Source organism: Mangifera indica, unplaced genomic scaffold (assembly GCF_011075055.1).
Source record: "Mangifera indica cultivar Alphonso unplaced genomic scaffold, CATAS_Mindica_2.1 Un_0026, whole genome shotgun sequence".
Classification (NCBI taxonomy): domain Eukaryota; kingdom Viridiplantae; phylum Streptophyta; class Magnoliopsida; order Sapindales; family Anacardiaceae; genus Mangifera; species Mangifera indica.
In genome coordinates this window covers 206,576-229,034 of record NW_025401118.1, presented here as the reverse complement: position 1 = coordinate 229,034, position 22,459 = coordinate 206,576, and the positions used below count along the sequence as shown (strand labels likewise).

The window sequence follows — 22,459 nt, the reverse complement described above, 5'->3', positions numbered from 1 at the left end:
AATTAAAAAATAATAAAATCTAAGAATAAATAATATAAAATTTAAGAAGTTATATTGATATTTTCTATATATTTAAACTAATGATTTTCATAACTAAGGGAGGTCAGTTGTCCACCCTTGACCTCGTAAGCCCACCACTGAGTAAAATTAAAATAAAATAAAATTATGCAGCATGAGAAAACCATAGATGTTGTTTCATGTATGTGCGATATATATCATAATTAGGAAGCTAGTTGGATGGATAAATATGCATATGTATGGAGGCATGTAAAGTGGTTCCATAGAAGAATTTTTACAACTGTTAACATCATGTAAAGTGGCGCGTATCATAATTGATGTCTAAAAAAATGTCATTGAAACATTCTCACACTTAAAACATATATTAGGGTAACGATTAAACTGAACTGAATTGAGTATTATTAAATTTAATTTGTCTCGTTAGGGTAAGTATAGGGTTTGAACTTGAGCTCAAACTCAACAAGCTCATGAGTTATAGATTTGAGTTTGAGTTTAAAGTAAAAATTGCTAACTTGAGCTTATCTTAAGATCAAAAGCTCATCAATAATTGTTGACTTAACTTGTAAGGGTCAAATTACTTGAGTAAGCCTTGAGAAAGGCTCAAACTCAATTCGACAATAGTTAAGCTAACTTGACTTTAACACAAGCCAACCCACAAGTAGTTTGTGGCTCAACTCGATGGAAGTATGGATTCATGAAGCCATTAGTTGTGTAGACTTAATAAAGATTTTTCACAACTATAAGCATGATGTAAATTGATCTTGAGATCGAATTTGATACATATTAGTTGTGTACAGACTTTGTGAGCACAATTAAAGTATTTAAATGATCTTCAATTAAAAATCCATTTTTATATAAAATGTTAAGCTCACAATAGGAAACAAATGAACAACAAAAAAGTAAAGGAGACACATAGTTTTTATGTGATTCGACTATAAACATATTCTATATCTATGAGACTTAATTCAGTCATATAAAATACATTAAGCTCAAATAAACGTCAATTATGAATAGGAATTTAGTTTAAACAACCAAGTTCACAAGCTCACTCTATTAACTGTTAAACTCTCTCAACAAGCATCCCGTTTTGGATATAGTTCAATCTCCTTTGAATTTTTAAGCTAAAATCCCTTTTAGCTATTTGGTTGAAATCCCTTTTAGCTATTTGGTTGAAATCCCTTTAATCCTCATATCAGGAATACACCTCGACGATTTTTATAAAAAGGCAAACCTGCCTAAAGAAACTAAAGAGAAAATTAGAGTAATTAGACGAAGTAATAAGCTGCAAAAGCAAAGAAGAGTCTAACTAAAAATATAGGAAAATCCTAGTATATGAAAAACAAAATATTTAGGCCTTTTAAAATGGAAAAAAGGAGGACCATTTATATTATCATCTGTGATCTCAAGGGATGGTAACATTCTCTTGCAGAAAATAACACAACTGTCTCTTTTTGTAATTAAAGTAGATAAGGATAAATCCCATTAATATCCAACAATTAATGACAAAAATAATGTTAGGTTTTAGAAATGATCAATATCCAATAAATAAAAATAAAAATAATAACATATTAAAATAAAATAATATTATGTATATCTATTTTGAGTATATAAATATATATTATATATATATTTTTATGTAATTAGATATTACTTTATTTTAATTTAAAATCATTCAATTACATGATTTTAAACATTAAGTATATATCTATTTGTATACTCAAAATGAATATATATAATTTTATTGATCAAAATAATGTTATATCAAAATACAATAGTCAGAATAACGTTATCTCAAAAGACAATAAACAAAATACTATCATATAAAAATTAGTATATTGTTATATCCAAAAGATAAGATTCGTGTTTAAACATATGATCACATAATACATTATGTGTGTACACCACATTGTAAAAACACAAATACAATAAGAGATCCCATGAAAGAAAATTTCATAACTATTACCATGATAAAATTTGATCTTGTCACAATTGTGAACATCATGTTAATTGATCCCATTATAGAAATTTTGTAACTATTAACATGTTGTAATAGGGTTAATATATAATGCAGAATTTTCACAATTGTTGGTACAATATAAATGAAGAGTAATATTATGTGTATAAATAACGTGTATAACTTTATGCATAAATAATAATATATCACCATGTGATTGAATAATTTAAAATTAAAGATAAAATAATATTCAATCATATGGTGATATGTCGTTATTTGTATATAAAGTTATACATATTATTTATACACATAATTTTATTGATAAATGAAGCTATACGTGCTACTCTAGTTGTGTGTCATGTGGACCAATTGATGCTTGTGTCAAAAAAATCTTTGTGGTTGGCTAGGTCCATCATAAAAAAATATATATATATTTATTTGTGGTTAGACAAATTCATACGCCCAATATAGATGGATTGGCTCATATCATAATTGGTATGTTATGTTGGGGTTAGACAAATTGATATATATTTTTAAAAAAAAAAAGTTCGATCATGATTGGCAAAAAAAGAAAACAGTGATCGGTTAGAGCCAAAGCAAAATGGTCCCGGCGGGGCTCGAACCCGCGACCTTCGGCTCATAAGACCAACGCTCTAGACCAACTGAGCTACGGGACCGTTTTGTTAAATTTTTCTGCTTTTATTATTTATCGCTTTATTATATTGGCCTTTTTCTGACCATTTTCAGGAAGATAGTCAAAAGGATTAGAAAATTGAAGAGAACATAAAGTACAAAAGCTTAATTGATTTTTGAGGAAGTTTGGTTATGAGAGATTAAAAAATATTTTAGTAATATATTTTTTATTATTTATATTATTTTATTTGATTGGTAAGTAATAAAATATTATAGTAATATTTTATTATAAATAGTAATGTGACAAATAATATAAATAATAATCTGATTATCACATATACTTTTAAATGATTATCAAAGTAATTTTGATTTTATTATAGCTATATCTTTATTTTTTGTATAAAATAATCTTATTTTCAATTAATATAAAAAAATATTTTAGAATAATTATACCTAAGGATATTTAAGAAAAATAATATATTATTATTATTTTATTACCTTTAACCAAACATAATAATTATTTATATTTATCAATTTTTATCAAACATAGTAATAATTTATACACAGTAATTCTCAAAGTAATCTATCTTTAATGTAATTTTCTAATTTTAGTAATAAAACATTCTCCAAAACCAAACATCCCCTTAAAAGTATATAATATGGTGGTAATTTTTAGATATAAAGATGGTTCCATGTAAGATAACTACACAATATAATATCAAGTAAATTATCCATTCCAATAGCCAATGAAAATTAAATACAAACTAATAAGAGACAAAGGGCTTTGTTTCCATGATATTCCTTTCTTTACACTCAAACAATTCACTAAGCACAAGAAATGTGCATTCAAAATGCATATTTAATTAGTCCTACTCCTACGATAAGAAATCAGTTGCTCTTTCAAATTCAACTAAATCCAAATTTATTAGTGTGAGTATGGTTATCAATATTCTACGATATACATATGTAAAATGATACGTATTTTAAAGTATATTAAATTAATACGATACGATACATATTTTTAATACGGATTCATATAATTTTTTAGAGAAAATGATGATGTAAAATGGGTTTATATGAAAAATTTTAAATGTACTCAAATAGGGGATAAACATAACTAGCTTCAATTCCAAGTTGCCTGACCTTTATGGCTAACTTATTTTGACTAAAATTATGGCTTTAACTTAGCTTGCAAGATTCATGAAAAGTCGCTCATCTCAATCACTCATTTAGTATTGGGTACCTTTCCAGCTTTCCTATGTAGCATTATTGTAAATGAGGTGGGGTTTCTCTTTCCTTGTGATAAGAAATCCAATTAAATTTTGTTACATTTTAGTTTCAAAGATGTGCTGATTTTTAGGTGCTAGAAAATTGACATCAAGAGAAGATGGTTGATGGGTTTCTTTAGGCCTGGGCTCAACATTTTTATGTGTTGTTCATTTGTTGGGCTTTAACTGTTATTTCTAGCCCACAAGCTTCTGCTCTCATTAAAATATTTGGTTTATATAAAGTCATTTCGTACAATAAAACTATGCGCATATAAGTGTAAGTATTTAATTAAGTACTTAAATATATCATTATTCATATTTTAAGATATACAATACATATTATAAGATATATCAAATTATTACAATACAATGAATACATCGTATTATATAATATATATTACCGATATAAATTACAACACCCTTTTAAATAAATGAGGACGTGGTAAAGGTGTATCTAAAAATTTTTAGATGATGCATGTGATATTTTTTCAAGATGATTTGACAATTATAATTCTTTGTTATTATTTTATTTTTTAAAATGATATATCCTATGATATGATATAATACATTATTAAAAAATTAGATTTTTTTAATATACGATTCAACTGTTAAGTTAAGATAATATGTTATTATATGATTGAATGATTTTGAATTAAAAGATAAAATAATATTCAATCATATTATAATGCATTATCTAAATACCTAATTGAGTTCTCGAAATTCAGTGTATATAGTATTGCTCCGATTCATAATTCAATTTTCCTTTTTGTAGTAATGTAGATACTATATTTTATGCTTTCCCCTTAAACAAATATGATTTATTGAGTTAACCAAATATTTATATGTTAAACATAGACTCTAACTTTATAGCCATGTGAGAAGTGACAAGAAGAGCAAGAATACAAGTATGACAAAAGGAGAATCTTGCTGAAAAGAAAGAGAAAAAAAAAGATGGGTGTCTCTTATACATTGCATATCTCACAAAATGTTGGCATATTATGTGAGAGAAATGGAGGCGCACTGGGTTTGTTCATTGAAGACAAAATTTGTTCACAAGTTAAAAAGATAGTTTGCAGGTAAGGTGGGCCAATTTAGTAAAGGTAGAGATAGGGTTTCCTTTGCCGCCTTTATTTGACCAATGGCTCAAAATATTCTTTCACAACTTCTCTTTTGTTTTAACTCATGATCATTATTGATGTTATGCAAGTGAGATGCCAACAATTGAGGTATCAAATTATCTTTTTTTTAATTAGTGAAATCAAATTTTTTGATTTTTTTAATTAAAGGGAAAATATTTGTATTATATCACATAAAAATAAGTTAAAAATTAATAATAAGAATTTTTGAATTAATTCAGAAATAATGACAGAGATAATTTTTGGCCGGTGTAGACAATTTTAAGGTTTCATCGGATAATCTCAACTCACAAAAATCCCAAATTAACCCATGTCCCCGTATTTATTTTCACAAAAACCACAAAAATCAACTAGAATAAATAAAACATAACTAGAATTAAAACTCATCTACGATTAAATTACCAAATTCACGTAACCAAACATTAAATAAAAAATCTCTACTGTAAAAAATAAAAAACAAAAAATTAATTTTGATTGAGTTTTGTTTATTCTATGTGTATTTTGTGAAAATAAATTTAGGATAAAAAATATAATATGATAATTTTGTGGATAGTAAATGTCCGCGTGAACACACGAATTGACTACATCCATCACATAAAATGTCAATGCTAATGCATCAAAATGATTACATTTTCACATCATTCCTTTAACATCGTTGAAAGTCAGGTGATGATTCGATACTTTTAATAGAAAATAGTGAAAATTTGGTCTATTTTATAGAAAAATATTAAAATTAAGCCATTTCAATATAAATTAAAATACAAAGTTTGGTTATTCAATAAAAAAAATGATAATTCAATACCTCTAGGTATTGCTATCTCTCACCTAAACTACTACGAAAAAATAATATACACCTTATTATGGGATCATTTGTGGAGCATACTGAGGAGTTTTGAAAATTATTATAAGTTTTATGAGACAAGAAGTTTTTAATAATTTAATGATTATAGAGAGAATTTGATAGCCTTTGAAAAATGAAGAGGGTATGTTTATGTCCATGTGAAATTTCATACTAGTGAGAAATATGCAAGATTAATGGTGTGATTTTGCATAAGGGGTGACAATGAATGGAAACAACTATTTAATTCTGTGCAAGCAACAACAAATAAGCAAGAGATATAAGATAATATTTTTAAATTGATTCGGCTCACTGCTTGAAAACTTATATCTGTTATTATGTTATTGAAAAATCTTGTCGAAACACGACAAATTGTAAATGAATACAAAAGTCATCCCTTTCCTCTTTTTGTTTTTATAAAACCCGAGATAGAGTTATGTTGAATAAAATTACATTAAGATATCATAGATTCTAATACATCGACTATAATCATCTAAATAAAAGTTATAAATCATCTTATCTTGATTTAATAGGAAATGATCATCATGACTGTTATCCTGCACTTATATAAAATAAAGTTGGAAAGTGAAAGAGTGAATCACGAACTTTCCAAGATTTGTCACCCTGTTGTTTATAAGTAAATTAGCTTCTCCTCGTATTCTAGGTCAAATAACTAATTGTCTTTCTCTAATGTTATATTTGCGAATTTGACTAAAATGGAGTTTGAGTGCACCAACAACTTGTATTCATCAATGCCACAAGGGATAATTGAAATAAACCCAATAATTATTTAGTAAGTTTGATGTCTTCTTAATTTTAAAATAACAAAGCTTACATCTTCTCTCTTCAAATTGTTAAATAAACCCATATATATATAAACAAATCCGTAAAAAATACTCTTCGAAATTTAAAAAAAAAAAAAAAAGTCTTTAATCGATATTTGAGATTGGATGCATGACTGAAGATGGAGATGTGAAAATACAGTGAAAATGAAAAAGATTTGACCTTATTATTAGATTCAGGATATTTGTGGTAGCATGAATAATTAAGCAAAACTGGCATTTGTTGGATGAAATTAATGCCATTAAATATTATACCTTTAACAAATAAAATTAATTGTTTAGTCCTTGATTTGTTGTGTAGAGATAAAGATAAATTTGTAGTGAAGAACTTAAGTTCTCAATTGGTCAAAGGACTATTTCCCACTTAAATTTTAATGTAAAGATAAATAAATATTTATGAGATATCAAAAATTCTAACACCCACTCATGATGCTAATCTTTTGGCTAAACGATGGCGAATCATTTTCGTTCAGCTGAAGAGATTCATCTTCATTTGGCAAAACTTCCACGGTTGGAAGGCCAATGGCGGGAGAAGGTCGACCGATGACGAGAACTTTCTTTGGTGGCTGAAGAAAGAAGAAAAAACTAATAGGGAAAAGTAAAATTTTCAAAACTTAATCCTAAGAGAAAATTATAGTTTTTCCAAACTAAAGGGGGAATTATACAAATATTTAAGATTTTAAGATTCAGTGATAAAATAACTATTTTGCTCTTATTTTTAATAGAAAATTCTAACGAAAATTAGCTCATGAATGGGTGTTTAGGTTTTTAATCTCTCATGGGTATGTATTTGTCTTTACATTAGAATTTTAGTGGGAAATAGTCCTTTGGCCTTCTCATTTTATTTAAGATGTTAATCACTATACTCTCTAGTTTACAATCTGGTCAGATTGATGAAATCTTGCTAAGGGTATATTTAGTTTAGGATAATAAAAAATTATTTCAACAATTTATCTTTTATTATAATTTTTTTTGTTAATGAAATGATAAAATATTTGACTAATCTTTTATCACCAAATGATATGATTGTATTTAAAAATTATCAAAATAATATTATATTTGCTAGACTTTCACACTTATTCAATAAATTTTTAGAGAAAATTCCCCGGTATTCAATTAAGAAATAAAGTAAAACTAAGTCCCTATTTTGCAACTTTTGTACCCGTGCTCATAATTTTTAGGACAAAAAATGCTTTCATATTCAATTAAAATTACAAGTTACCCAACCCACCGCCTATCACCAGTTTCGTCCTCTCTGCAACGTTGATAATGATCTTGTTGCGATGCAAGATTGAGATAATAAGACTTGCCCCACCACCCTCACCCATCTAGGCTAGATTTTGCCTATTCTATCCTTTTTCACCTTGGGATATCAAAAGGGAAGATGTGGTCGGGATCAAAATGTGATCTGCATACTTTCAATAGAGAGTTTTTAGGATCAAGAAGATAAGATCGAGAGTGAGGGCGAGGGTGAGGGTGGGGGAGTAGACCTCAACTACCATCACACACACATCAACCTCTTAGAGCACTAGTTATCGATTTTTTTTTTTTTTTTTATACAATCCTACTTTTTAATCTATTGTAATTATCCTATTATATAAATTATTTATACATGACAATCCTAAATTAACGTCACACATCTCGGAACATATCTCAAATGATTTATTATTATGTGTGAGAAATTAATTAAAATAAATACGAAATTTGATGTGTAAATCTTTTTCGATAAATTTTTTGTAATTTTACCTTTTTAACCAAACTATATTTTCTATTTCAACAATACCCTTTATCCTATTTATGTTTACCCAGATTAGTTTTTATCAAAAAATCTTTTATTTTTAAGAGTATACAGATTAAGTTTAAATTTTCTGTAATTGTTAAGATTTACATATCAAAACAGATTAATTTCTGATGTAATAGTTAATATTTAGAAAATGATGAACATAACTATATAAACTGCATATGGGTTGTGCACGGGTGCTAAAGGGTGCACATTCTTTTGAAATGGTACGAAAATGTGTGAAATAATGCGAAAATATGTGAAAGTGTAAAGGGGTGCGTGAAAGTGTAAATGGGTGCGTGAAATTGTGAAAGTGTAAAAAAGTGCGTGAAACTGTGAAGGGGTGTGTGAAAGTGTAAAAGGGTGCGTAAAATTATGAAAGGATGCATACAAGTATAAAGTGGTGTGTGAAAATGTGAAAGAGTGTGTGAAAGTGTAAAAGGGGTGCGTGAAAGTGTAAAAAGGGTGCATGAAAGCGTAAATGGGTATGTGAAAGTGTAAAAGGGGTGCATGAAAGCGTAAAGGGGTGCGTGAAACTGTAAAAGTGTAAACGGGTGTGTGAAACTGTAAAGAGATGCGTGAAAGTGTAAAAGGGTGCATGAAAGTATAAAAGGGTGCATGAAAGTGTACAAGGGTGCTGGAAACTATGAAGGGGTGTGTGAAACTATGAATGGGTACATGAATGTGTAAAAAGGGTGCATGAAACTATGAAAGGGTGCGTGAAAATATGAAGAGATGCGTGAAAATATGAAAGAGTGCGTAAAATGTGAATAAATATGTGAAACTGTGAAAAGATACGTGAAAGTGTATAATATAATATATATTATATTATGTAATGTGAAAATGTATATATATAATATATATTTATATATTATATTATTAATATAATATATATAATATAATATAATATATAGTTTTTATATTCCCACATGATCCTTTTATAATCTACGCACTCCTTTTATATTTTTCGCACTCCATTTATATTTTATGTACTCGTTTATATTTTCATGTACCATTTGTAAGTTTACGCATCTATTTATATTTTCATGTATCCGTTTATATTTTTATATACCCGTTTATATTTTCACGTATCCATTTATATGCTTACACATTCGTATGTATTTTCACGCACCTGTTTGTATTTTTACGCATCCGTTTTGTATTTTCATACACCAATTTTATATTTTTACGCAACCATTTGTATTTTTACGCACCCCTTGTTTGTATTTTTACGCATCCGTTTATATTTTCATACACCCCTTTACACTTTCGTATATTTTTGCATCCTTTCGGAAAAACTCACCCCTTCGAAAAAATATGCACCGTTTTGCATATTTTGCACCCTTTTAAAAGAACGCATACCTTTAGCACTTGTGCACAACCCATACATATTTTTTGTGTAGTTATATTTATCATGTTCTAAAAGTATGTAAATATCAACTATTACATTATAAATTAATCTATTTTTTATCTATAAATCTTAACGATTACAAAAAAATAAATTTAATCAGTATACTCTCAAAAATAAAAGATTTTCTGATAAAAACTAATCTGGATAAAAAGAAATAAGGTAAAAAGTATTATTGAAATAGAAAATAAAGTTTCTCTAAAAAAGTAAAATTACAAAAATTTTATAAAAAAAAAAATTTATGTAGCATATTGAGTACCTACTTTAATTAATTTTCCTATATGTTATATTGTCAAATTATTTAATATATTATTAATTTGCATGTCAATAGGAAATTAGGACATAAATTATTATTTAAATAAACTATTAAAAACCACTAATATTATTAAAATTCCTTCAAGAATGTGAAAAAAATACAGGCCAACTGACCATTTCCCACCCCAGGTTTAGTACAAATCTAACATTGTACTGAGTAATTATTAAAAATCTAAACTTTTATTTATAGGATATTAAAATTAATAAAAATAGTTAATTTCAAAGATAAAATTATCATTTAACTAGTAATATATTAAAATAATAAAATATTATCAATTTTTCCTTAAGTTTAAAAAACTAACAATTTTTCTTCAAAATTAAACTTTTAAATCTTATATTTTCCTCTCAAGGTTTCTCCCTCCTCTTTTTTTACGTTGGAACCAATGGCTTTGCCCTCCCTCCCCTTTTCTGGTGCATCTTCTATGTGTTCCTCCCATAATAACTTGTCTTCTTCCCCAATTGAATACATTGCTTTGGTCTAGTGACAAAGACAATTTGTCTTTGTATGGGGACGAGGACGAGTCATTGTGGGGTAAACACGCTAGAAATGCACTGAAAAAAGAGAGGCAGAGCGAAACAGTCGGTTCTAACATGGGAAAAGGGGAGGGAGATAAACCCTAAACTTTAGGGGAAAATATAAGATTCGAAAATTTAATTTTAAAGAAAATTATTAGTTTTCTAAATTTAAGAAAAAATAGATGATATTTTATTATTTTTACTATATTATTAATTAAATATTAATATTACTTCTAAATTAATTATTTTTATTATTTTTAATAATTTATAAATGAGAGTTTAGAGTTTTTCATAGTGTTGAATATAATTAAATATGTCAGGATCAAATTCTGTGAATTATATAAATAAAGATTTTGCATACCCGTTTCAATTTTTGATGAAACGTCTTCGAATACTGCTCAATGTGTTAATGTTAGTCTATTTCTACGATGCTATTTACTCACGTATTAATTTTCATTTGAGAGACAGTATATGTACATTGTATTGGCAGGAGAAAAGAAGAGAGTTTTATTCTTTGAAAAAGAAATAACATTATGTTTATAGAGAGGTAATTTAGATAATTTATATATATTTAATTACCCTCTAGCTTTCTTATATAATTACCCTTGACAATTATATTAAATCAAATCAAACCAATTTGTCATACGTAGACCCAGATTCAATACATAGTTAGGAGGTGGAACTTGTGGAACCTTTGGTGGGAATACGTCCTTTGGCCAAAAATAAAACAAAATGACGAAACAAAAATTTAAAAAATGAGGTGGTGAAAGGGGCAAGGGGACCCATGAAAAGGGTAGAAAAGGTGGAAAGACAGCAAGAGAGATGCCCAGAAATGGAAGAATGAAGCTAAGCTGACAATGCCACTTAAACTTTGGCACTTACCTACTTTTGGAACTTCCAACTCTTCATCCGTCATTCATGAGAGTCGGTCTAGTCTTCTTTTACAAACTCGATTGGAGCGAGGATTTGGGCGACAAACCTGAAAGATTTATTATTTTCCATAGATTTGCGTGGTTTTCAAATTTTATACTTTTTTCTTCTAATTTTTACATGAAATGTTTAGATTTTCATCTGATCTGTCTCAGACAAACAAAACAACAACTGGGTTTGGAGAAAAATCTGAAGTATCTCAGATTCTCTCTCTCTTCAATCTTTTTTCTGCTGAAAACCTGCCTAGCTTCGTGGGTTTGCCGAGATTTTTGGTAATCTTTTTTAACTTGCCTTCTTGATCTTCCTCTAGATTTTGGTCTGACATATCTTCAGGTATTTTTAATTTCAGATTATGATAATCTCTTTTTCTTTTTTATGAAGATTTTTGTTTTCTCTTCAAAATTTATGTTTCTGAAACAAAAATGTCAGATAATAGGTGTGGCAAGGGTAAATTGAAGATCGAAACTTTGGAAGGGGAGATTCAAAGGTGTAGTGGTGTGCATGGTGAATCAAGATTTTGAGTTTTGATCAAAATTAAATCTTTTTATTCAGGCTGACTTCAAAAGTAGTTTCTTTACTAGAAGGATGAAAATAAAAATGGCTCAAGAAGATCAAAAGTGCAGCAATAATAGCAGTGGTACCTGTGGTGTTGGTGGTGGTGGTAATATTCTTAGATCTTCCAAGAAACAAAAGCCCAAAAAAGTCCCGCAAAGAGGTCTTGGTGTGGCTCAACTTGAAAGAATTAGACTAGAAGAACAGCAAAAGAAGGATGCAGCTATGGCATCACCATTTACAACTATATCACCAACCAAATCTTCAGTTCTCTCACTTTCAACTCCAAATTTTCATCCTTCAAATCAGTCTTCTTCCCCTTCTGCAATTCCATTTCTAGCCGATATTTCATCTGCAAATTTGGGGTTTAGGCCCTCTTCATCATCAACTCAAAATATTGAAACTTTGAATTCCAACAATGTTCCATTGACAAATCCCGTAGGGTTGTCAACTGTTTCACTTCAGGGCCACGAAAATGTTCATAAATTGTGGGAATCTTATGAGTTTAACCTTGAAAAAGAGAGTTCTGGGGTTAATCCAGGATCAACTTTTTGCTCAACTTTGAATCATTTGTCTCATGAATCAATTCCCATGTGGCCTGTCCCTAGTTTGATGGAAAGAGCACAACAATTCCAGCATCATCCTTCTTTAGTGGTATGCCATTCAAAGAGTTTTCTTCATTTTTTAAGTCATCTTTATTGAGTTTGTTTAAATTTTTGTTATGTGTTATTGTTTAATTTCTTGATAAATCTAACTTGTGTAGGTGAATGAATCATCAGCAACTTCATCATCATCTGTACTAAATTTTCAGATGGAGCCCCCTTCAAACCAAAGCTATTATGGCAATTATATACCTATGTGGACAGAGGAGGAAAAGGTATGTTCAGTTTAGCTTCCATCTTTTTTCTTAAAAACACTAGATCTTGTACTTGAGTAACCTGAAAGTTCTGTAATGAGTTCTAGTAAATTTAGTCTTAAATTTATGTTTATTCTATTTAGACTGAGAGATCTAACAAGTGGATTGGTTAAATTTGGTTAAAATTTAGTATAGATGGTTGGCATGAAGAGGTCATATCCCTTTCCTCTAGACAATCCACCAGGCATCTCATCTTTCCACTGCAAATTTCCTCCAATTCTTCAGCCCAGAATCAGCCAATCAGATGACTCAGCTTCTTGTGGCAGTGGTGGTCACACACTCAATTTTGAACCTGTTGGCACACTTTCCAGGTTAGCTTGACTTTGTTTCTAGATTGGTTCCTTACGTTTTTGTGGTAATAAATGTTGATTGCTTATGTAGTTGTTTCCAAACTTGCCAGAGGAGGTTCTTCATGCTCAACTTTCATGTTGGAGCCTAATCATTCAAAGAAAAGCATCAAAGAAAATGGACTTTTTCTCACATTAGCTCCTCCCACAACAATTTCAATGTCTCAAGGTTCAAAATTAAGGCACTCTCAACCTTATCTGGCTTTCCATAGCAGTGAATTCTCTGATTTTGAATCATTACCTTATCAAGTGAGTCTAACTTAAAACAAGAACCCATTTACATTCTACTAATTTCACTTCTTTTCTAATTAAATTGAACCTAACTTTCTTGTTTCTTTATATCATTTGTGAAAAGGGAAATGTTGAAGATCCAATTCTTTGGCCAGAACTGAGCAGACCAAGTCATCAGCAACCTTACTACAGCTTCTTCCCACAAGCAGTGGCACAAAAAGACCAAGCCATAGGCAGAGTGAATAATTGTAACAATGGTGAAGTAGGCGGAAGTGTTGATCTCAATTTGAAGCTATAAATGTTTCTAACCTGTATCCATTTCTTTGGTAGGCCACTTTGTCATCTCTCTGAGATTATACCAAGACAGACTTGTTTTCCTTTTTTCTAAAACAATTTGACAAATGGGGTGGCATGGAAATTTTATAAATTTGCTTATGCAAGCTTGTGTGTGAAAGTAAAAAACCAAATCTTGGCCATGTGAGGGCAGAGAGAAGAGAAAGATAGGGAGATGTAAATTGGTTTGTTTTGATGTTGAAATTTGATGAAAGCTAAGTTTGGTCGGTTATGCAAAGTGGGTTTGTTTATATTTTTGGTGTTGGTTATTGGTTGGTAACAATGAGAGTTTGTGGGGATGTTTACATATGCTTGTCTTCTCTTTGTTTTGGTGGGGTATCTAAATCTGACCCTTCATTGTAGTTGTGATGGAAGTAGAAGGCCTCCATTGAATATGAGTAGATAAGTGAGAAAAAGTGGGAAAGTATCACAGAAAAAAAATGTTTATTTGGGTTGCAGAAATCCTGTTATGCAATTTTGTGTTATTTTCATCTTTCAACTAAATCCCCCAGTTATCAGTCATTAGATATCAATCAAAAACCCATATGGAGAAGTGCAGAAGGAATGAATCACAATTTATGAATAAACAATGTTATGTATATACACTTTTGAACGCATAATTGGGTTTGATTTAAAATTACTCAATTATTTAATGACACGTGATCTGTATACTTAGTTGTGTATTAAAAAATGTGTATACAAAGCTATGACCAACCAAAAGCATAATCAAGAACATAAACCAGTGCCAAGGGATAAAGGGCATTTGCAATTGAAGATTCCCAGAGAGGGAAGACTAGGAAACTCCCAAAAGCACCCATCAAAATGCAAACATAAGTCCCATGTCAATCCTCTAAGATAGACGAGCTAAGAAAACTGATAGGCATAGGACATTATTCATTGCCACTGCTCCATACAACTGCATAGGAAAACTTGGAAATGGGAAAAAACTATAATGGCATTTACAGCAATACAAAACTAGTTTCTTCATGAACTAGTTAAATCATGTAAAGGCTAAAACTCTTGCAATAGCTGAATGCGTAATGTTTTATGTCTAATTAAAAAGTTTGTAGCAAAAATGGCATGTGGGAATTGAGAGAAATGAGAAACAAACCTTGGAAAATGTTAATGAGGCAGTTCTGTTCTTCTTACCCTTGGCAAAAATGCTTGCTGATACTGCTTCACTTGAGTTGGTTGCCAAAGGCAATGCAATGCAATAAGTGAGATGAAGAATGAGGGTATAGTTGTTGCATCTGAAAAGTTGTCAACGGCATCTACAAGAGGGTCAGCAAAGCCTATAACAATCATTAAGCGCTCAAAGGTAATTTGGATGATAAAATATGTAGAATCCCAAAGGTTTTGGTTTGAAACTCATTAATATCATAATAAAATCAAAATTTTAATTTATCTGGTGTAGTAATTGTACGATCAATTACTAAACTTAAAGTTTTATTTGTTTGATATGGTTGGTTTGTCTTCAAAAAGATTTTTCATCAGTAAAATAAAAACAAAAGAAAAAAACTTGAGGGTGTGCAAAATTATCTAAAAACCGAATCGAATCAGTTTCCAAATTAAATAAATAATAAAAATATTTTATGTAAAAATTTCATGACAAAAAAAAGTGTACTCTTGTCGCAAATTCATTTTCATTCCTCATTACTAATGCCACTGATCGACAAAAAAAATAGTCTCTTTATAGTTCTATTTAATGAGATTTGCAGTAATCACATTAATATTAGCAAACCTAAGGTTGTAATAGAAAATGCATACTCTGTTTAATATCTTATAATTGTAATATTAATTTAAAAATCGGTTCAAAACCAAGTAATTGAAAAATCGGTTTGATTATCCGATAAATTCGGTTCAATTATCAACTGGTTAATGTGTAAATTTATATTAGTTTCGGTTTGCATTCTTCACCAAACCAAAAATTCGGTTTTGTTTATAAATCCGGTTAATCAGTTCGTTTACCCAAACTTGCCCACCCCTAAAAAAAAGCATCAGCACTGCTTTTAGGGTTGGATTCGAGCCAAGCCAGCTTGAGCTCGAGCCCGAAATGAGTCGGGCTCTGCTAGGTTCGATCGAGCTCGGATTGGTTCGGTAATTTTTTTTTTAATTTTTTATACAAAACGACGTCGTTTTGATCCATATATATATACAAAACGGTGCCGTTTTGATATGAAAAACGAGTCGAGTCTAGCCATAAACGAGCTGAGTTGAAAACGAGCCGAACTTGAGCCGAGCCGAGTTCAGCTCGAGTCGAGCTCGAGCCGAACTCGAGCCGGCCATAAAAAAACCGAGCCGAGCCTGAGCTGGCTGCGAGCCAAGCTCGGTTCGGCTCGAATCCAGCCCTAACTGCTTTAATAGAGGTCCACTGGGGGATTTCATGAGAACCAGGATCACCATATCTATTTCCTCCATGCACTTCACTGAGCCAATTTTCTATGCTTTTGGTGAATTCACCAAAATCAATTTGATTATCATTAGATATATTAAAATCTCTCAGTAATTTGTCAGCAGCATCATCCTCACCCATATTTATCTCATTGAACTTAAATCCTATAATCAGTGCTTCTGATTCCCTAGACTGAAAGTTTTGCATCTTTATTCTCATCAATCCGATTTAGAGACATTAATAGGATCAAATCGGTCCGAAACCCAACATAGAAAAGCCCGACCTGCTACTATAGTGGACCAGATGCATGGACTGTTCAAGCCGGGTTGAACTGTTGATGATTTTAAAAAAAAATTAAATTTAAAAGATAAAAGCGTAAAATTAAGGTTAATCTACCGGTTAGACCTATTATTGTGAAACCCAATCCAACTCTATGTATATAAGACTGAACCGTAAACCTCATTCTTTCGTTACATCAGTTCAGTGTATATAATCTGTTATTGTGCAGGCCTTAGATCTAGTCCAGTGGGCTACACCAGCACCAACATACCCTATTAGAGCCTCTAATCCAATTATAAAAACTTGCCTTAAGAAGTCAGTGCAGATAAGAATATATTGTAAGTGGCAGGAATTATTAATTGGAAAAAAACATTTATCTGATTCGATTTTAAGGTGAGAAAATGGGAGTTGGAAAATGCAAACAGCCCTTTACACTTTACGTTAAAATCTAAAAAGATCTTTGTATACTGAGTCATGCTATATTCATAATATATCACTATGCAATGAAATATTATTACATCACATAGTTTTATTGTTTTATAATTATAATACATCTTCTTAACTATGCCCACCCCAAGACGTAATCAAGAACATAGACCAGTGCCAAGGAGAAAGGATACAGCATGTAAGCAAGTAAACAAGTCCAAAGGGGGAAAGTGGTACGGACACTGGCAAAGCCTCCCACCAGAATGCATACAACAGCAATTGCCAGCACTTCTGCTGAAAAATCCCAACTCAATCCTCTGATGTAGACGATAGCTAAGAAAGCTGATAGATAAATCACATTATCCGTTGACACAGTTGTGTATAACTGCAGCAGAAAACATCAGAAAAAGCAAAATAATATAAGACCCTTTAATTACCTCAAGTTGCGTATGGAAAAATAGATAGAAATGAGTAACGAACCTTGATAAATGTTGATGAGGCGGTTCTGTTCCTATGGCTGGCATCAATGAGCAATGGTACCACTACGCTTAACTTTGTTGCCATAGGCAGTGCAATGAATGAAACGAAGAATGGAGGGATACTTGTTGCATTGGAAAAGTTAGTAACAGCATCCACTAGAGGATGAGCAAATGCAGCAGCAATAATGGTGCCAATAATCAACATTGGCACTGCTTTAAAGTAGATCGACTTAGGATTTTCAACATCGCAGGTCTGATTCTCCTGATCTGTCTTGCCGCCTTCTAGTAACATGTCAGCAGCACCATCTTCAACAAAACTCAGCCTCTGATCCGAGCGCTGAACGACCTACACAACATGAATGAAAGGGAAGTCAAGCATCAGTAAATACATAGAAAATTTGGTAGAAGCAGTATCCAGTAAAATAGAAAAAGGGTTAAAGAAAGAAGGCTAAGTATATAGAAGATACCAAAACTATTATCTTTCCTTCTAAATATACCAATCAAGACATTAGCATTTAACACTAAGGTCAGAAACAATGCTGCTAAATAGGGTTTTAGAAGGAACAAATATTGATAAGGCAATGAAAGAAGAAAATGTCCTCCAGCTATCAACATGTTGATGCCTTCATAACTCATTTCTCCTAGATCAAGAATAACAGATTCTCAAGATTTGTCTTTACACCATGAAGAAAGCTTCATTAATATGGCCTTCTCAGATGAGATTCACTTGATCAATTAAATCTTTCTAACAAGTTATTACAAGAACCAAATAAAATATCCTCACAGAATTTTCACAATGTCAACCAAAAGATTGATGTGCCCCAATGTCACCAGTGCTTACATAAGATGGACTCATGGAATTTGCCACAGGTATCAAAGAATTCACAGGATGCTATAATTGTTGCATAAAAGAATGGTTACCTGATAAATGCAATGAGCAGTGAGCATCAATACAGATAGAATTAGAGCAATCAAAACCGCAAAGTCTCTTCCTGAAGTTGAATGGAGTATCTGTGGTATTTGAACAACAATAAATGGGATGACAGATACAACCATTATTCTTGCAGTATAGCACGTCCAGATATCCGTACTAACACCGGTTTCTGCAATCAAAGAGAATTTCTTTTTTCAATTTAGAAAATCTTCAATGGAATTTAATTAAAAAAAATCTCCACACTTAAAATAAAGCAGCAATCATAGTCATATCAAGTCTGTTTTCCCCACGAAAATTGAAACTAACTCACCCTAAGCACCATGACCAACATTACCAGCCCTCAACTTCTCCAGCCCTAACACTCCGAAACTTTATACAGTAAGAGGGCTCTACAGCCATGTTGGACCTTGTCTCTTTCCCTGTAAAAATAACTATCACTTTCTTGTTGCTTACAACCAATGTACATGAAGATATAGTCAATGTAATGTTCCGGTCCAGGATGTATCTATATAGGATCTCTCTGCCTCATGAAAATTATATTAGTTTCAAGCAACTATTTATTCAATTTCTGCGTTAAAAATGGATGTGGCTTTTTCTATACAGATACAATTTAAATTCCACATTCATTTGTGTTTTCTAGGTGCATGCTCATAAGCGACTCCTCAAATCCTCACAAACAACTATAACACACTGGTTGTGTCTTAAATTTCATCTCTCTTTCCCCTCCCTACCCCGTCCTTCTCCCCCACTTTGCAGCTACTGCATTGCAGGCTCATAGCTTCTACAACATAAAGAGTTTCTATAATTTTAATTGAAACCCTTAGACAAGAACAAACTTTGAGACAATTCTACCACAAATTAAAAATAGAATACAAAGATGCTACTGCCTTGGCATATTCCAAGTTAAGAGCCGGAGAACTGCTTAATCCAAACTAGATTGGTTATTCAGTCCATCAGTGAAGACTAGTAAAGGACAATTCTGAGTAAAGTTGTATACCAGTTAAGCTAAATCCTTTTGTATATTGACCATCTTCAGCAACTGAACGCTTAATGTCATGTTTTCCAACTATGATACAGGATGCCCATATTACAGTAAGAAGCATGACAGTTGATCCTGCTAGCAACCCCATTCCCACCAAGACCCGACTTTGAGCAGATTCCTTAGTTCCAGAAAGTCCAGACACTGTAAAAAACAAGAGAATTAATCAGATGCAATCAACACATCAATCACCAGATAAAAATGCAATATTTGAGAAGGAATATTATCTAAATACATTAGCTGGCTAGTAACCCCATTCCTACAAATATCTGACTTGAGATATTTCCGTCTTTTCGGAAAGTCCAGAGGCTGTAAAAATTTATGAGATTAATACTGCTAAACAAGGTTTGGGGTAGGGTGGGAGAACTCCTTTTTTTTTTTTTTTTTTTCAATTGAAAGAATATTAACTAGGTAACAAAGAAACAGAAACGCCGAAACATCAAAACGTAGAAACAAAAACATTGAAACGCAATTTTTTAAAAATATAGGAACAGAAACGAGAGAAAATGTACAAATATAAAAAATACAAGGGTTTTTTTATAAATTCAAATTTTTTTTTAAAATATATTGTATCCTGTATTTAACTTTTTTCACTTCTTCCAAAAAGTATTTACAAACCTTCATTAATATAAATAAAATCAAAACCGATTAACATTATAAAAAATATATTCAACTTTTAAATTGAAAAGAAACATGACCATAAATCAATTAACTGCTTAAAATTAAATAAATAAAATTATAAACCAATGAGGTAGTACAAAAACTGCTTTAAGTGTTTTCCCTATCTAGTAAAGTAATTTCAACAATAAAATCAATCACTTATTAAAAAGCTCCCATGTAGTTTGAAGCTCAGAGTCACAAAATGCAGAATAAACAAAGGCTTCTAAAGCACAAAACAAATTCACAACTTTGTAAAACTGAGAGCAGAAAGAAAACGCAGACTCCCGACACCGAAACGTTTCCGCCAACCACGCAGTGCGTGCTTCCTAGCTGATGACTATGCTCTAGTCAGCACCATAAAACTCAAAACAGATGATAAACAGATAAACAAGATTTCGAAAATATAACTCTTAATCAAAAAATCCAAACAAGTTAATCAACACTCAAGTAAGAGCTTCTACCAAGAATGAGTATGGCGCTGGGAAGCGCATCAAGCTTGGGAAGAACAATTTTTCCAAGACAACCGGGACCAAGAATCTTCAACATCTCTCTCCCGTCAAAAACACACTTGCATGCCACGAAAATCAGGTATCCATAAACGATGATCAAAAACAGGTTCCCCAATGCAGTTGTGGAGCAGGGCATGAAGCCGTACGTCTGTTTGCAGAGGAGCGCCTCCTCAAGGTATTGGGAATCACGGCTAGGGCTGACACCAGTGGCGGTGGCCACGGTGGTGGCGCAGAGAAGAGAGAACGACATGAAGAACGAGAGGTGACACCCGTAAATGGCCATTTGTAACTACTTTTCGAGTTGATATTTAGTTAGCAAAGTTGCAAATCTATGGAAGTAATATAACCACAAAAACGAAAATGTTAAGACGTATGGTGTGAGTAGAAAGGGGATCGGTGTCAGTCTTCCTTGTTACCTCGGTGGTTTCTTGATTTGTGATTTGACTTACAGACACCGTGTTCAAGAAGTATGACACCCTTAAAAAAGGGAAGAGGAAGAAACACTGTAGTTAGATGAATGTTCTAACCGGGACTACCTGCCACGGTGCAATATCAATCAAAGATTGAAATGGATAGCTTCCAGGGCCCCGCAGGGAAGAGGAAACACTGTAGTTAGATGAATGTTCTAACCGGGACTACCTGCCACGGTGCAATATCAATCAAAGATTGAAATGGATAGCTTCCAGGGCCCCGCAGGGAAGAGGAAGAAACGCTGTAGTTAGATGAATGTTCTAACCGGGACTACCAGCCACGGTGCAATATCAATCAAAGATTGAAATGGATAGCTTCCAGGGCCCCGCATGGCTCCGACTTTTGATTTCAACTTTGATGCCGAATGGCACCGGTCACGATCGCTGATTTAATAATTTCCTTTTACTCCTATGGTTTTTGGGTGAATTATGAGGTTTTACAACTTTTATTTTTTTCATAAAATTAAAAATTTCATTTTTAAGATTTGAAGTCAAATGCGTATTGTTCTTCAGTTTTTAATTTCCATAAATAAGAAAAATATACTGCCAACTGGTTGTTTCACTTTACCCATATCGTTTAGATAAAAAAAAAAAAATCATTTTATGTTAGAAAAACAATATCGATCACTTAAATAAATTTGGGATTTGATCAAAGTTTGGGTGAATGTAAATCTTTTGGCGTTTCATTTTACCTTAAAAAAAGGTTTTCTTTTCACTAAGAAAATAAATTAATTTAAAATATCATATTTTAGAGTTATTACTAAAACAATCATATTTTGATGAAATTATGTCTACAAATAAATTATATGAATCTATCAATATAAATTGAGATAAAAACTTGTAATTGGATAATATAAATATTTATGTTTTTATATCACTATAAAATTACTGAATCAAATATTTTCATATCAGTTCGTATAAATGAATTTGTAAAATTTATTTGTATATATAATACAAAAGATTAAACTAAAATAAGTAATATTAAACTTTTTACTTAAACAATATCATTTAATGCATTTTTTTTTCTTATCCTTAAACATTTAACAAAACACTAAAATCTTTTTAACCTTGGTTGTCATTTTCTCTTACTCAAGTTTATATCTAAAATTTTACACAAAAATCATAAATTTAATAAAAAAGATTGTTAAATCAATATAAGAAAATCGATATTTACTTTTTTTTTTGTCATCTTTAGTTGAAGAATTTTGTACTATTTTCATGAGTTCTAGACACATTCCAAAACTTTATGCATAA

At 31.2% G+C, this 22,459-nt stretch overlaps 2 protein-coding genes, 1 non-coding gene and 1 pseudogene across 6 annotated transcripts; 1 reads left to right on the top strand and 3 right to left on the bottom strand.

Moving 5' to 3' along the window:
• Positions 1-2,574: 2,574 nt before the first annotated feature.
• On the bottom strand, positions 2,575-2,649 carry TRNAI-UAU. Its single transcript has one exon. It is a non-coding gene; the product is annotated as a tRNA-Ile (tRNA).
• An 8,941-nt stretch (positions 2,650-11,590) lies between these two features.
• Positions 11,591-14,270, top strand: LOC123206143. Of its 4 annotated transcripts, none has more exons than XR_006499949.1 (6): positions 11,591-11,971; positions 12,068-12,844; positions 12,954-13,067; positions 13,242-13,417; positions 13,488-13,702; positions 13,809-14,270. XR_006499949.1 is itself a non-coding variant. In XM_044623273.1 (6 exons), exons 2-6 carry the CDS (start codon positions 12,224-12,226, stop codon positions 13,980-13,982), a joined length of 1,281 nt encoding a protein of 426 aa, XP_044479208.1. In that variant the 5' UTR covers positions 11,613-11,910; positions 12,068-12,223; the 3' UTR covers positions 13,983-14,270. The 4 variants fall into 4 exon arrangements, 3 of the variants coding, with proteins under 3 accessions (XP_044479208.1, XP_044479209.1, XP_044479207.1); XM_044623273.1 differs by having other exon boundaries at positions 11,613-11,910; positions 13,507-13,702; XM_044623274.1 differs by having other exon boundaries at positions 11,613-11,971; positions 12,075-12,844; positions 13,507-13,702.
• Positions 14,271-14,721: 451 nt separating this feature from the next.
• Positions 14,722-16,616, bottom strand: LOC123206155 (annotated as a pseudogene).
• A 537-nt stretch (positions 16,617-17,153) lies between these two features.
• Positions 17,154-21,018, bottom strand: LOC123206154 (sodium/calcium exchanger NCL-like). Its single transcript, XM_044623285.1, has 5 exons — positions 20,688-21,018; positions 19,525-19,710; positions 18,515-18,696; positions 17,595-17,939; positions 17,154-17,499 (listed from the first exon to the last, which is right to left on the bottom strand). The coding sequence occupies exons 1-5, from the start codon at positions 21,016-21,018 to the stop codon at positions 17,251-17,253; spliced, it is 1,293 nt and encodes a 430-aa protein (XP_044479220.1). The 3' UTR covers positions 17,154-17,250.
• Positions 21,019-22,459: the final 1,441 nt, after the last annotated feature.

Excerpts from the sequence above, each read along its gene's own strand:
- LOC123206143 (XM_044623273.1), top strand. The coding sequence starts at position 12,224 with ATGAAAATAAAAATGGCTCAAGAAGATCAAAAGTGCAGCAATAATAGC. Across the intron at positions 12,845-12,953 it reads AGCATCATCCTTCTTTAGTG|GTGAATGAATCATCAGCAAC; the intron begins GTATGCCATTCA and ends TAACTTGTGTAG. Across the intron at positions 13,703-13,808 it reads TTGAATCATTACCTTATCAA|GGAAATGTTGAAGATCCAAT; the intron begins GTGAGTCTAACT and ends ATTTGTGAAAAG.
- LOC123206154 (XM_044623285.1), bottom strand. The coding sequence starts at position 21,018 with ATGGCCATTTACGGGTGTCACCTCTCGTTCTTCATGTCGTTCTCTCTT. Across the intron at positions 19,711-20,687 it reads CAGCGCCATACTCATTCTTG|TGTCTGGACTTTCTGGAACT; the intron begins GTAGAAGCTCTT and ends TGTTTTTTACAG. Across the intron at positions 17,500-17,594 it reads CCTCATCAACATTTATCAAG|TTATACACAACTGTGTCAAC; the intron begins GTTCGTTACTCA and ends TTTCTGCTGCAG.